At 42.3% G+C, this 16224-nt stretch overlaps 1 protein-coding gene across 3 annotated transcripts in view; it reads left to right on the top strand.

Annotated features, from left to right (window-relative positions):
* KCNK4 (potassium two pore domain channel subfamily K member 4) overlaps positions 1-16224 on the top strand; it is a 42248-nt gene that overhangs the window by 15640 nt on the left and 10384 nt on the right. For all 3 annotated transcript variants that reach the window (XM_077292649.1, XM_077292648.1, XM_077292650.1), the window contains exon 4: positions 2771-2931. In XM_077292649.1, coding sequence (XP_077148764.1) covers positions 2771-2931 — 161 coding nt within the window. The remainder of the gene's footprint in view (positions 1-2770; positions 2932-16224) is intronic.

Genomic DNA, 16224 nt, shown 5'->3' with positions numbered 1-16224 from the left:
TGTACCACAAACATATTCTGCAGCACTTTACAAGTCTGAGGAAAGATACTAAAAATATCAGATATTATAGAGTAACATAAAATACAACCTTTTGAAGAAGAGTGAGGGCTCCGCTCACAAGAGCTTACAATCTATAAGGAAATAGGGGTGACACAAAAGGTAAAACGTGCTTGCATTGCATGGTTCAGCCATGATTTTAATAGATAAGGGTATTCATTGAAGCTGCATGATCCGATCACCAGCCAGTATCTTTACATGTCCAGATACAAAATGCTACTGAGGTCATGGAGAGTGTTGGAAACAAATGAAAGAAGGCACCAAGTAGGAAAAATATAAAATGGGAGAACTAATAAGTTACAATTATGAGTTGATGAAAGGTCTTCCTAATAGATGTGTTTTTAGCGAACTCTTACACCAGTGGATACTAAGAATTAATAGGATTGTCTTGGGTAGTGCATTCCAGAGAACAGGTGCAGCATGAGAAAAGTCTTGGATACAGGAGCAGGAGGTACAGATTAGGGAGGATGTTAGTGTTAGATCACTAGTAGGATACAGATCGTATGGAAGACAGAAATGAGGGTGGAGATCTAAGCCAGTACAGCATTCTGGAGAGCAAAGGTATTGGTGGTAGACATAGATAAGGGAGGAAATATGAAGCAGTGTAGCACTGTGGAGATGTCACGCTGTGACGGTCTTCGGTAACGAAGGGGAGCCTCAAACTGTCCCTGGAACTGGGACTCTAACTATCCCTGTCCCGGAGGTACTCTTGAAGGTGGAGAGGCCCGAGTCTCTGGAGTACTCTTGAGGCCTGAGTCTCCGACCTTACAATGTTCCTGCTAAACCCTGATCTGACATGTCCCTCACCCCATGAGTCATGGGACATAAATATAAGGTAAACAAGACACAAAGACAAAACAGGGAAAACAGAAAGCAACATATATACAAACATCAAAGATATAGACGTATATAGGGAAGGATAGGGGTGTACCAACCAAATTAGAATAGAACATCGAGTAAAGCATACACCGAAGAACAGCATGCAACAATATCCAGTATCAACAATGGTCTCCTATTCAGCACAGCGTCTCCAAGGAGCTAGGAAGAAAAGTTTTCACTGGTAAAGTAGAGAGTGTCTGGCAGGTTTTATAGGAAGAGGTAATGACCAGATCATATGCAGCTGAAAATGGAGCTGCAAGTTTCTGACCAGCATAGAAAGGGTCATTAACCTCTTCAGCACCAAAGGAAAACAAATCTACTTAATATGGGACCCAAAAACACGGGCTAAATGGAAGATTTGCAATTCACCATACATAGTAATTGTCTAACCCCAGATCTTGCAGAAGGACATGACACACTATTGTATTCTGCAGCGGATGAGCAACCAGTTCAATGACTGGCACAGGGTGGCGGCATCTGTGTAACAGGTGGATAGGCATCTGACTGCTGCATTCAAGGATGGATTGGAGAAGGGGAGGTTTAGTGGGAGGAAGACCAATTAGCAGTGAGGTCCAGTAGTTAAGATGATAATGAATAAACAAATGTTAAATTATTATATGATATTTTAATTCTGGTTGGTCAGCCATCATGCACTCATGTATATATATGCAGTATGGCTTATAGACCTTTTTGAGGCTTTGCTGGAATGCCAAATGATTGTAGTTTCATACAAAAGTTTTTTCTCTGTTACATAACTAAGTAGTGCAGAACTGAGCGTTATTTGCTGCCTACTGCTGATAGATCAGTGACATGAGCTGCAAATGCTACTGCATTGATGCACATGACAGAAGATAAAGCTTTGCTGCATGCATCAACAGGGCATCATTTGCAGGTTAACATCACTAATCTTTAAGCAGTAACAGCAGACAACAAACAAAGCACAGCTCTGCCTAGTAGTAACAAGCTCCGTCGTGGAGGAATGCAGGAAAGTTGATCTCTGAGAGAAATTATTCAAAACTATGTAAAACCACACTGAAGCTATACTGATGTAGGTGGAAGAATGCCACACAGGAGCAGACAGTGACCAGATGCATAAAGCGAATTCTACACTTACTGTAAATTAGCTTGATGCTTAATCAGAGATTTTGGGCTTCTCAGAAGCCTACAGGAGAGGGAGGGAGGGGTCTGCAGTCCTTAGGATAAGCAGGGTCCTGTTGAGAAATGTAGGTAGGGAGGTAAAAATAAGGCTATGTGACACAGGATGCAACAAGGGGCAGATAGAGAAGGAAAAAAGATACAAAGGTACAAGAAAAAAATCTTATATATTATATTAGGAATAGATAGGCATTTACTGTGCTTTGTGAAAAAATAATGTGATTGTGGTATTAACCCTTTAAGTCCCTTTGCATGTATTATATGTCTCTGGCAGCTTTTTTAGGGGATGTTACTATAATGTTTAACTTTGAAAAAATATCCAGAATATTTAAAATATTATTTTCTGATTTGTGCATTGCACGGTATATAAAAGGTGTATTAAAAAGTCGATATTACAGTATGATATTGCCAAAGAAAAGCAGCATAAAAAGGTACTCACCACTTGATAGAAAAGTGGCGGCATTCACCAATAAAATAAAATCTTCTTTATTTAAGGTGATTACAGAGAATATTGTGTGATTGCTGAGCACCACTGAAAGTTAATTGATGATCGTTAACATGCATTACGCTGCTGAGGATCTTATGGTCAGAAGACGGAGAAGCTGTAATGTTATAATGAAATTAAATAATTAATTATTCTTGTTAAACTATATTCTTCTCTCTGTGCAATGTGTCACAGGATTTGGTAACAATGCACCTAAGACAGAAGGTGGACGGCTCTTCTGTATTTTCTATGCACTTGTCGGCATTCCTCTTTTCGGTATTCTTCTGGCTGGAGTCGGCGACCATTTGGGATCTGCTCTCCGCAAAGGCATTGGGAAGGTGGAAATGATATTCTTGGTAAGGTCATGTATCTCCTATACTATAGCTATGTAAAAAAAATTAAATAAATAAATAAAATATATAGATATATATTTATTTATATTTTTTTTGTATGTATATAATGTATATATATCCTAGTTATAACACATAGTTACCAATCACTAGCAGTGAGTTCATAAACTTTAATTAAAATACAAAGGGCATTATAAGCTTGCATTATACAATTGATATACTTTCTTTGCATAAAATATTTTTTACCTTTTTAATAGGAAATTGTACATAGCAGCTGTTTAGTTAGCCATATATTGTGTGATGTCCTGGGTCTCATTAAGGCGTCCGTTTTTTTTATTTGTACAAGAAAAAATGAGCCATTTTTTTTATAAATGCGTTGGATGCAATTTTCCAATTTTGGGCCGTGTCCATTATTCCATCCATATGGCATAATTTTTTTCCAGCTTCTCCTACCCAACAGGTAGTAAACACTAGACAGGATTTTGATGACACACGGATGGCATCCAAGTGCCTTCCTTTTTTTTTTTTTTGGAAAGCTTGATTTTAATCTGCAAATCAGATTTTTTAAAAATGGACGTCTCTTTGTGGACTGTCGAACTGCAAAAAAAAGAACATGTGAGCATGCCCATAAAGGGTACATGTACTATCCATGAAAATCACAGATAGGACATGCATGGCAAAAATGGATGTCTGAATGAGCCCTAACTCACTACTATGGTTAGGATGGAACCTCCAATCTCTCTGCAGCATACGACGGTGTGAAAATCTCCTCGTGCAACTTTGGATAGTTCACATTGTCAGTGATTCAAAGCTTCCTGTTAATTTTGCAGTACTCAGCTTTTGAAAGCTTGAAGGTAAATCAGATGCATATAATATTGCAAGGTTTTAACAATTTTCCTTTATACAATGCTAGAGATTAAAAGGAATCTATCAGCAGGTTTTGCTATGTAATCTGAGAGTAGTATGTTGTAGAGGCAGAGACCCTGATTCCAGCGATGTGTCACTTACTAGGCTGTGTGTTGATGTTTCAATAAAATCAGTGTTTTATTAGCTGGAGATTATCACTACCGAACTAGGTAACTCCTGCTTCCTGGTCCAGCCACGCCTCCACCACTGATTGGCAGCTTGCTGACAGTGTGCACAGAAAGCTGCCAATCAGTGGTGTGGGCGGGGTTATACAGGACTCAACATTCTTAACTCTGGTAGAAATTTAGCAGAGAAAACAGTGAGTTTATCAATACTGCAGCAACCAGGAAAATAAGTGACAATGCTGGAATCAGGGTCTGTGCTCCTACCTCATGCTAAATCGCCAGGTATTATGCACGTATCCTGTTCATTAGAGTAGGACAGGTGCGCGATATCTACCGATTGCACATCTCGCCAGGCATGCGGGTCATAAAGTCACTGGCACCGCTCACCTCCAACGTAAAAGTAATCAGCACCGGACCGCCCCTTTAATACCAAATTGAGCTCTGCTTCATCTGCAAGCAGACAGTCCTTTTTTTCTACTTTGCAAATAATATTTTACACCTAGACCTTCAGTTGTGTACAAATGTCGCTTATCATCGATCCTTCTGTCCGGGTTGTGAGTTCTCTACACATATTCTGCCAGTAAATCCCTAGATCCAGTGCTGCAGTTCACCTGACTGAAGGTGAAGGTACGCGGCCATATTGCTTGTACTCCCCTCCCACCGCGCAATGTCTCTGGGGGACTTCTGGAGATACATTAACTAAACTTTGTATCCAAAAGAGCTCATTTATCGATTTACGCTGTGAAATTCAATTTTTTTCTGCTTTTCAAATTAGATTTTGACAGGAGTTTGGGACTCTGTGCAGACAGAAAATCACGTAAGACAAAGTGCAAATCGTCTATTAAATGAGCAGAGACATGAACAGTTATAATTTTAAGGGTAGGTTAATTTTAACATTGAGAGATTAGAATTTCATAAATAAAATCCAGAAAATCACATTGTATAAATTATATAACTATTTAAATATATATATAACTATTATATAACTATTTTTCATCTGTCTTTTTCTGACAGATTTGTGACCATTAAACATGATGCATTAAAGTTGAATACGCAGGGAAACAAAGTTCCTCCAAAAGCTCCAAAATTGTAATAAAATCTAATAGCAAAAAATAATTTTGACCTGAATTTATGTAAAAAAAAAAAATTCCAACCACTTTAAGGGGTTAAAGTGCAAGTCTCCTTTCAAAAGAAATTGCAGCAGAACGTCTGTGTGGGCCTCTAGCTTCTTCCTCTTCTCTCCATAGAACCTTATTAGCACCAACTGCCATCTTCTGTCTCAATAATGGGAAAATCTGTCATCACTAAATACAGATTTTACAGCTTTTTTTTTTTTTTTTTACAGATTTTTGTCATAAGATATATTACAATATTGCTTATTTTCATGTGGACTATTTATTTATTAAATTAAAAAAAATAAAACAATAGTTACTCTTTAACGTCAACTTGTAAGCGTAGTCCTCGCATGGGCCCTGTAATGAGGGGGTTTTGCTCTTCTTGGAGTTTATACCATTTCATAGGGTGATGACTTCTCGAGGAAGCTGTGAGACTCCGTGAAAGGTGATTACTTAGATATATGATGTAGGATTCTTGAACATTAAGTTACTAGTATATAGAAAATTGAGAAAATTTTATTAGTTAAAATTACCAATAGTTTAGGTGCAAAAGGGGAAGATGTGTAATAGATTTAACATACATAATAAAACATTGCAATAGTATGGGCGCGCACAGGAAAAATGGTATGGAAAAGAGGAATAAATCTTTCCCTCACTACAAGCTGATATTTTCGTTGAGTCCAGATGGATGGACCGTGTTAAGTGTCCAAATCCATCTGGACTCCAACTGAGCCAATCTCTTAGAGACTCCTCCGCCGCGGATAACGACATCAATTTTATCTATACCACGGATCCTAAGGAGGGCACCGTCACAGTTATGATAATCCTTAAAATGGCAGGGAAGAGTTTTTAACATGGATGTGTCCAATTAAGTTGCTGCAGCAACAATACCACGTACGTGGTCCCTGATACGTATCTTGAACTGCCGTGTGGTCAAATCCACGTAGATTTTATTACAGGGACATACGGCGTAGTAAACCACATTTTTATCTGTACATGTAATCCATTTTTTAATTTCAAATTGTCGTGATCCACTCGCATTACTAAATGTGCTGCAGCGGTCGATGTTGGGACAAGCCACACATCGGCCACATGGGACGCAACCACGTGTCCCCGCCATTGTATCCAAAAAGGTAGTAGCTGAGTAGCTGATTCGCTTACATAATAACTATGGACCAAATGGTCCCGTAAGTTTTTTGATCTCCTTGCTGTGACAGATGCCCTCTCTGGAAGGAATCTGGAGATAATCGGATCAGCTTTAAAGGGCCACTGTCCCCCCCCCCCAGCCGTTATAAACTAAAAGAGCCACCTTGTGCAGCAGTAATGCTGCAGTCTAACAAGGTGGCTCTTTTAGTTTTTGATTCAGTTATTACCTCAATAAAGCGTTTTAAAAATTGGCCACAAATACCAGATATTGTACCTGGAGCCGGTCCGAATCGTCCTCTATCAATCTCCCAACTGCCGTCACTCTTCTCTTCAGGGGCGATGGTCGCCGCCCCCTTCGCGCTGTTGCTTCTTAAATCCGGCGCCTGCGCTGTGCGTGCCTGCCTGGGGCCTGCGCAGTCTTCATCGTCAGTCACAGCTCAGACGCAGGGTGCCTGACTGCGCAGGTGTGGGCAGTGCGACCACCCTGTTCCTGAATCCCCGCCATGCACTGTGTTATTCATTATGCACAGTGCGGGGCTGGGGTTCCTGGGCATGCGCACTGCGCTTGTCAGACGCTCCCCCGGTCCGCCTTCCAGCGTTGTTCTTTGTGGCTGTTCAAAACGTCGGCAATGAAACCTGTATATTCCGGCAATGCTGGAAGGCGGGGGACCGGGGGAGCGTCTGACAAGCGCAGTGCGCATGCCCAGGAACCCCAGCCCCGCACTGTGCATAATGAATAACACAGTGCGGGCCCCAGGCAGGCACGCACAGCGCAGGCGCCGGATTTAAGAAGCAACAGCGCTCAGGGGGCGGCGACCATCGCCCCTGAAGAGAAGAGTGACGGCAGTTGGGAGATTGATAGAGGACGATTCGGACCGCCTCCAGATACAATATCTGGTATGTGTGGCCAATTTTTAAAACGCTTTATTGAGGTAATAACTGAATCAAAAACTAAAAGAGCCACCTTGTTAGACTGCAGCATTACTGCTGCACAAGGTGGCTCTTTTAGTTTATAACGGCTGGAGGGGGTGACAGTGGCCCTTTAAGAATATGCCAGGATCTACAGTTGTGGCCAAAAGTATTGACACCCCTGCAATTCTGTCAGATAATGCTCAGTTTCTTCCTGAAAATTATTGCAAACACAAATTAATATCTTCATTTAATTTGTCTTAAATGAAAAAACACAAAAGAGAATGAAGCAAAAAGCAAAACATTGATCATTTCACACAAAACTCCAAAAATGGGCCAGACAAAAGTATTGGCACCCTCAGCCTAATACTTGGTTGCACAACCTTTAGCCAAAATAACTGCGACCAACCGCTTCCGGTAACCATCAATGAGTTTCTTACAATGCTCTGCTGGAATTTTAGACCATTCTTCTTTGGCAAACTGCTGCAGGTCCCTGATATTTGAAGGGTGCCTTCTCCAAACTACCATTTTTAGATCTCTCCACAGGTGTTCTATGGGATTCAGGTCTGGACTCATTGCTGGCCACCTTAGAAGGCTCCAGTGCTTTCTCTCAAACCATTTTCTAGTGCTTTTTGAAGTGTGTTTTGGATCACTGTCCTGCTGGAAGACCCATGACCTCTGAGGGAGACCCAGCTTTCTCACACTGGGCCCTACATTATGCTGCAAAATTTGTTGGTAGTCTTCAGATTTCATAATGCCATGCACACGGTCAAGCAGTCCAGTGCCAGAGGCAGCAAAGCAACCCCAAAACATCAGGGAACCTCCCACATGTTTGACTGTAGGGACCGTGTTCTTTTCTTTGAATGCCTCTTTTTTTCTCCTGTAAACTCTATGTTGATGCCTTTGCCCAAAAAGCTCTACTTTTGTCTCATCTGACCAGAGAACATTCTTCCAAAACGTTTTTAGGCTTTTTCAGGTAAGTTTTGGCATACTCCAGCCTGGCTTTTTTATGTCTCGGGGTAAGAAGTGGGGTCTTTCTGGGTCTCCTACCATACAGTCCCTTTTCATTCAGACGCCGACGGATAGTACGGGTTGACACTGTTGTACCCTCGGACTGCAGGGCAGCTTGAACTTGTTTGGATGTTAGTCGAGGTTCTTTATCCAACATCCGCACAATCTTGCGTTGAAATCTCTTGTCAATTTTTCTTTTCCGTCCACATCTAGGGAGGTTAGCCACAGTGCCATGGGCTTTAAACTTCTTGAGGACACTGCGCACGGTAGACACAGGAACATTCAGGTCTTTGGAGATGGACTTGTAGCCTTGAGATTGCTCATGCTGCCTCACAATTTGGTTTCTCAAGTCCTCAGACAGTTCTTTGGTTTTCTTTCTTTTCTCCATGCTCAATGTGGTACACACAAGGACACAGGACAGAGGTTGAGTCAACTTTAATCCATGTCAACTGGCTGCAAGTGTGATTTAGTTATTGCCAACACCTGTTAGGTGCCACAGGTAAGTTACAGGTGCTGTTAATTACACAAATTAGAGAAGCATCACATGATTTGTCAAACAGTGCTAATACTTTTGTCCACCCCCTTTTTTATGTTTGGCTTTAGGACAATTCTTTTTGTGTTTTTTAATTTAAGACAAATTAAATGAAGATAATAATAACAAAGAATTTGTGTTTGCAATCATTTTCAGGAAGAAACTGAGTATTATCTGACAGAAGCGCAGGGGTGTCAATACTTTTGGCCACAACTGTATCTAGTGCCCTTCTCATATACGGAAAATGAGAGTGGAATTTTGTTACGAAACGGACAAAATCCTTATTTTTGTTGGCTCTAGCTCCATATAATATTGTGTGTCTTGATGAAGACCTTGCCCTATTAAAGGCTTTTTTTATTTTACGGTTACTATACCCCCGCTCAATCAAGCGGCCTCTAAGGTCGTCTGCTTGTCTCATAAAGTCCTCATCAGTTGAGCAGAGCCTGCGAAGGTGTAGAAACTGCCCAGTGGGGATGGATTGAATCATATGGCCAGGATGGGAGGAAGTGGCGTGCAGTAGCATGTTAGTTGAAGTGGGTTTACGAAAAATGTTTGTTTGTATCTCACCGCGCCTATCCCTCTTGAGTGTCACGTCCAGGAATTCCAAGGTGTCACCATCATATTTATAGGTAACATGAATGTTCAAATCATTTTCATTAAGTGACGCCATGAAGACATATTTTTATGTCTTTATATAGTCTTTTATTGTGGGTTTTGGGACTGTTGTTTATGTTGCTGTCTATGCCTTTATCCCATGGTGAATTACCCTTGTCATTTCCATTGTTTTGTTAAGCACTGAGGTCTCTATTTGTAGGCTCCAGTTGTGATATGTTCACACATGTTGGTATTTGTTGCGGTGGTATTAAGGGACGATGTTCCCTGCCCGTATGTGCACGTTCTCCTGGCCTCCGCGCCCCTGGGCGTCTCTCGGCGTCTCATTGTGGTGGGCAGTGTCTATTTGGACCTGCCGTCACGTGACGCCGGCGTCGTGGTTGTCTGGGAGACGGGCGCGTCATTTCCGGCCGGGGCTCCCTTAGTCCGCAATATGGCGGAAAATATATAAAAGACGGGTTGTTCTATGGAGATGCAGGCCCCTTTGAAGAAGGAAAGTCCGAAACGTGCGTCAGGGCGGACGCGCTGAGATAGTGGTATATATATATATGAACTATGACACTTCTATAGGACACAGCAGAGGTGAAATAACAGCAAATCCCCACCGTTACTAGATATACGATTAGCTGAACACTGTTTGCTTGTAGAGAGGGAAAGATTTATTCCTCTTTTCCATACCATTTTTCCTGTGCGCGCCCATACTATTGCAATGTTTTATTATGTATGTTAAATCTATTACACATCTTCCCCTTTTGCACCTAAATTATTGGTCATTTTAACTAATAAAGTTTTCTCAATTTTCCATATACTATGGACCCTAGTATCATTTTGTTGTGCATATAACCCTATGTAAGTAGAATGATAGGGTGTAATTAGTCCTGGTTTCGTATACACATGGTCCTGATTGTTGATCAGGATTTATTGCTATAACATGTGGTTTCGTCTTATAAGAGTTTTCTATTCAACATTAAGTTACTGTACATGGCTCAAGAATGGGTTGGATTTGCTCTTCAGGCTTCTAGAACAAATTGGTTCTTAAAGATACAAAATATTTCAAAGGGGTTGATCTGATCGATGGCTATGGGCTTCTCTGACAGTTTAATTGTAGGAGACATATTGCTTGTTTAGGAAAATAAAGTAAAGTAGGAAATTGTATCCATAGTGTGGAACGTTGGCTCTGTATTGTGTGGAAATATGCAGACTATAATGAGGATGATACAGCCGAAGATCCACAATGGGTGAGGTCAGGCTTGTGCAGCAGGTAGCTGCCAGGTGCCACTCCAGGGCGGCATTCGACAGTAGCTGCTGACCCCAGAGGGACAGAATAAGTAAAGAAAATTGGCGTGCACTCAGGATAATATGGGAGCGAGGTGCTGGTGCAGTGGGCCGTGATAGCCCCACGTAAATAGAGAAGATAGTACACCGCACACTCTGTATAGATATTGCAAAATGGTCCTAGGAGATGGAGTTTAACACTTAAGTGCCAGGTGGTAATGCGTGAGATCACGCTGAGGCTGCCCTTTTGTGGGGTCTTATAATCAAGGTAGATAAGCGGCGCTCCCGCGCCCTGCTGCCGGTATCCTAGGACTATTATCCTCTCCTCTGTGCACATATAAGCGATTATATGATTAAGGCTCTGGATGAGCCGAAACGTCCTAATAATTACCTCTGGTCGCTTTTCATGTCACATAGTCAATTTTGTCAATAAATTCTTCACCATTTTGCAATATCTATACAGAGTGTGCGGTGTACTATCTTCTCTACCCAGAGGGACAGAGACATTACTTCAGATTCTCAGACAAAGCAGGATGGCCACTTGGGACAAGTTCAGACAGGACAGCCTCCTGGGACAATTTCTAACAGGATGGCCTCCAGGGACAATTTCTAACAGGACAGCCACTTGGGACAAGTTCAGACAGGACGGCCTCTTGGGACAATTTCTAACAGGATGGCCACTTGGGATAAGTTCACACTGTGTGGATAGGACAGGTTCTCCCTGTGCAGACAGGGCAGCCACAGGAACAGATTCACATGGTGCAGACTGGACGGCAACAGAGATAAGTTCACAGTTCTGTGCCGGGGTATGCAGCCCCCAGGGTATCAGACCAGTTCCACTGATGCGGCCATGGGGTAAAGGTACCGCAGACACGGCTTACGGATTTGTACACAACCGAGGCGGTCGCAGGAAACAACTATGGGACTAACTATGGGAGACTAATGGGAACACAGGATACACAGCACACTAAGGAAGGGGAACCTGGCAACATACAGTTACCACTAAACCGCCTAACAGAACTATAAGGGTTGCTCAGGCACCTCCCAGTAAGCAAGGGTGCCTTTTATACAAGATGTCTCCCAGCTATTGGCTGGGAGACACCTTACAGGTGTATGCACATTAAACAAAATGCCTCCCAATAGTTTACCATGTGCACACGCTGCCCCTTTAAAAAACAGGGGAGCACATGCAGCCGCGCCCTAGGTGTGTCGCTGAGACACAGTGCAGCGTGCACCAAGAAGGAGGCTGGAACAGGAGCACGCCGGGGATAGCGTCATGGGCCGAGGCAATGAGTAAGCCGGTGTCCTTGCATGGTGGCAGAACGGGACAGCATGCAGGGGCATCGGGCATAGCCTTCCACGTATGTTCTGTGAATGAGCACACCCAGTTATATGGACATGGGACATTATGTATTGTGGGAGTCCAAATGGCCATCTGTGATCATATCAGTAGCTAATTTCACTATGCCACCAGTCTCCTTAAAAGGGGTTGCCCAAAATAATGAAAACACTGCACTGAGGCAGCAATACATGTAAAATAAGAACTAATACATACTCCCTCTTCTAGGTTCTGGCGGTTCCAGCATTGTGTCTGTGATACTTCTGAAAACAGAGATCACAGTCTATATTTCCTACATGAAGCCTGCAGCCAATCACCAGCCTCAGCAGGATACCACCGGTGAGGTCAGTGATTGGCTGCAGACGTCACAGTGTTTTTTTAGGCAATGACGTCTGCTGTCACTGTATGGAAAAGCATTAAGGACGTAGCACTGGAACTGCCGGAGCTAGAAGGGCGAGTAGGTATTAGTTCTTACTACGCATGTATTGCACCCCTTCTGCAGCTTCATTATTTTTAACTCTTGTCTTCCTGACACTCGGTGACTTCAGAACTGGTTTTAGTGTATGTCAGCATGTTGTCACGCTGACTAGCGCCTACTAGGCTCATTTTTGCCTGCTAGGTTCATTTTCATGATTTCCTTGGGTTTTTCGTAACCCTCTCCTGGATGTCTGCAGTAACAATGGGTGTCTGAATATATCGCTACTGTTTTTTTTTGTTATTGTCAAGATACAGAAATAAGACAGAAGAAGAATCGACGCCTTCAAAATGTGGTGCTGGAGAAGGATGTTCTCAATACCATGGATGGAAAGAAGAACAAACAAATCAATTTGGGGATAAATCAAGAAAGACATGTCACTGAAAGCAAGGATTCCCAAGCTGCGACTTGCCAACTTTGGACACATCATACGAAGAGAGCAATCACTGGAGAAAGACATCATGGTCGGAAGAGTAGAAGGAACAAGACGAAGAGGAAGACCAGCAACCTGATGGCTTGATAGTATGAAGATAACATTGGAGAAGACCCTGGTGGACCTATCTAGGCTCCCACAAGATCAATTTTCTTATAGAGCGTTCATCCATCAAGATGCCATGGCTCGAGATCAAGTCGAAGGACGTTAAAAAAAATATATATATATATTGGCAAGATTCCTGTGTTATGCCACTTATGCACCCAACTGTTTAAATGTATTTTTGCTGGAATGAGAAGTTCTAGAAAGTGAGAAATTGACCAACAGATTACTGTAGTTCTTTGTTCCTGAATTATCCATTATCGCAATACGACATGTGAGACCAACACTAACACTATCCTCATCTCACATATCTTGTAAGAACTGGTGCCAACAAGGGCCACCGCTACAAAATGATCACCCTACTCCTCCCCATACAGACCAGATACATCTGCAGAATCTTTCTGATTAATCATGTCATGTTCCATTTTGGTAATTTTGGGGCATTTATTGCTTTCGTCAAATCTCCAATGACAGCAAAGAAACCGATGTTGGACGCCGCTTTATATCATACTGACAATGTAGATGATTCAGCGTCATCTCTGCCAACGTCGATATTAAGTGATTCTCGATTGACAGTTTGCTGAAGCTTCTCCCACCAGGAGCTGCAATCAGTTCTTATGATGCAAAACTATTTCAGAGAAAAAGCATCCTTCTGAAAGTATGTTGGTTGTTTGATTCCATTTAAAGGGAACTTGCCGCCTTGAATAAGCAGTATGATCTGTGGGCAGTATGTTATAGAACAGGAGGAGCTGAGAAGATCGATATATAGTTTTCTGGGGGAGAGGGGCCAAATAAAATCAGAAAATTGTAATTTACTCATTTAAATCCCTGCTCATTCTTGGCTCAGAGGTCCAGTGGGCGGCTCTAACTAGTGACTGACAGTCATGCTCATACAGGGAAGGCTGTCAGTCACTGATAAGACCACCCACTGGACCTCAGAGCCGAGAATGAGCAGGAATATAAATGAGTAAAATTACAAGATTTGATGAATATTTTCCCAAACTGATGAATCAAACTTCTCAGTGGGAAGTATTTTAATTCTTTTATATGATATTCATATCTTCTTGTTACTTTGACACCAGAATATTTATCAATTGAGTCAAGAGCTAATGAATACAGCAGGGGTAATACTAAGTATTTCTCGCAGCCTCTAAAGTAATAATACAATAGCAAGTAACATTTTGAAAATCTTTTCTTTTTTTTTTTTTTTTTTAAAGCGGAATCATTATCTCTCCTTATATGTTCCTATGAAATAAAAATTCTGGAGAATTTAGTTGTTCTTTTCATAGATGTGCATTATGGTGTTCATCTGTTATTTTTCCAAGAAATGTATGAAAAAATTGTGAAATGGGTTTTACCAGTTGGGGATTGTCGTGACTGATTCTGTCCAATCAGTGCTGGCAGTCTCAGACTTTGTATGGACACGCCGCAATGGCCTCTTCATACATCGGGGCGGGACCGTGGGGCCGGACTGTGGGTTGGGTCTTCAGTTCTGCTCCGGCCCCTCCGTATTTGTATGAGCCTCAATTTTTAAATTCCGCACTAGCGCCGCCCGCGTACATTCACGTCCTGGCATTCTCCAGCAAAATGGCGCAGGTATCTGCGCAAGCGAGATTGGGATTGTGGCTCAATGACGAGCCAAGATCTTGATCTGTGCATGCACTGCCATTTTGCAGGAGATCTTAAGGTTAATCTGAACTTGTGCCGTTTCCGGCGCCATTTTGCTGGTGACTAATCTGAGCATGCGCTGCCTGCGGTGCTATTTTGCTGGAGAACGATGGGACATGAATGTGCACAGCCCACAGCAATGGAGGCGCTAGGGTGAAATTTAAAAAAAAGAGGCTCATACAGATGCGGAGGGGCCACAGCACAGCCGAAGACCCTACCCACAGTCCCGCCACACAGTCCCGCCCCAATGCACGAAGAGGCGATTGCACAAAACTTCTAAGGTGAATTAAACAAGAACCAGGCTATGGATTTTTCCACTACAGGTATCCATTAAATCAGTATAACAGGGCCATTATGGCCATACCTTTTCTTTAACAGGTTAAATCGTGATGACAGGTTCTCTTTAACACATTAATTATGCTCAGTGAATGCCATAAAATCTTATATCTAAATATAAAATAACAGAATAACAGGATTACATGACTTCAGATGCGGATTGTGGGTTGCCCCATTGTGCCTTTCAGCAGGCACCCCACCCTGTAACACAGCCAATCATGCGGGACTATAGATCACCTATGTGAGATTACTGATGACTGCCAGCCACAATAAAAGCCCAAGCAGGAGAGTTAGGCTACTTTCACACATCCGTCTTCTGCCGTCAGGCATAATCAGGCGGCGGGATGGATCGCTGGATCCAGCAAAATTAGTGAAAAACTGAAGCGCCAGATCAGTTTTCCTGCCGGATCCGACTAGCTGTTTTGGCCAATCGGATAAGGTCAGTTTCTGGAGGGGAGAGAGAGGCTTCCATTATAGGAAAAGCCAGATAGTGCCGGATCATGCGCTGTCCGGTTTTTCGACGGACACAAAAAACATTCCTCTGTCTGTTTTGTCTGGCCGCCGGGTCCACAATTTTTGCTGAATCCGTCGAAAAACGGACGAAACGGAAGGCCATCCGGAGCAATCCGGCGCTAATACAAGTCTATGGGGAAAAAATGGATCCGGCGGCGTCATTTGCCAGATCTGTTTTTTTCAAAATTCGCCGGATTGTGCCTGACAGAGAAAAACGGATGTGTGAAAGTAGAGATGTAGTAGTAATGTGGATAGGAGAGAGGACCTCTCAGCTCAGTCAGATTTACATAGTACACATTGTGAGGGTTAGTGTATGAGGAAAAGAAAATAGATAGCATCAATTGCAAGATATTAAGAGAGGATGACTGAGTCACTGACGCGGTGTAAGGCAGAGACAGATGGCTGCTGATGTTGCTGCTGGAAATCATAATTAGTCTGTGGCCAAGTGAAGTTATAATTTAGCACAAAACTATTTTTTGGGGCTAATGTCCAGTGTCTGCAACTACCGCACCCAACATTGCCATGTGCCAAACTGGCACATTTAAATTAGTTAGTGTATCACAGCACTCATTTTTTAATATGTTCAGTGCCGTCTCCCAATATTGCTTTTCTACACTTCTACAATAAGCTCATAAACTAGCAGTTAGACAACAAACATCCTCATTATTTATAGTTTACACTGTGTTCCAAATTATTATGCAAATTGGATTTAAGTGTCATAAAGATTTAATTGTTTTGTTTTTCAAATAAACTCGTGGATGGTATTGTGTCTCAGGGCTCAATGGATCACTGAAATCAATCT

Source organism: Ranitomeya variabilis, chromosome 2 (assembly GCF_051348905.1).
Source record: "Ranitomeya variabilis isolate aRanVar5 chromosome 2, aRanVar5.hap1, whole genome shotgun sequence".
Lineage (NCBI taxonomy): Eukaryota > Metazoa > Chordata > Amphibia > Anura > Dendrobatidae > Ranitomeya > Ranitomeya variabilis.
Note: the sequence above shows the minus strand (reverse complement) of the source record. Positions and strands in the feature narration are given on the sequence as shown.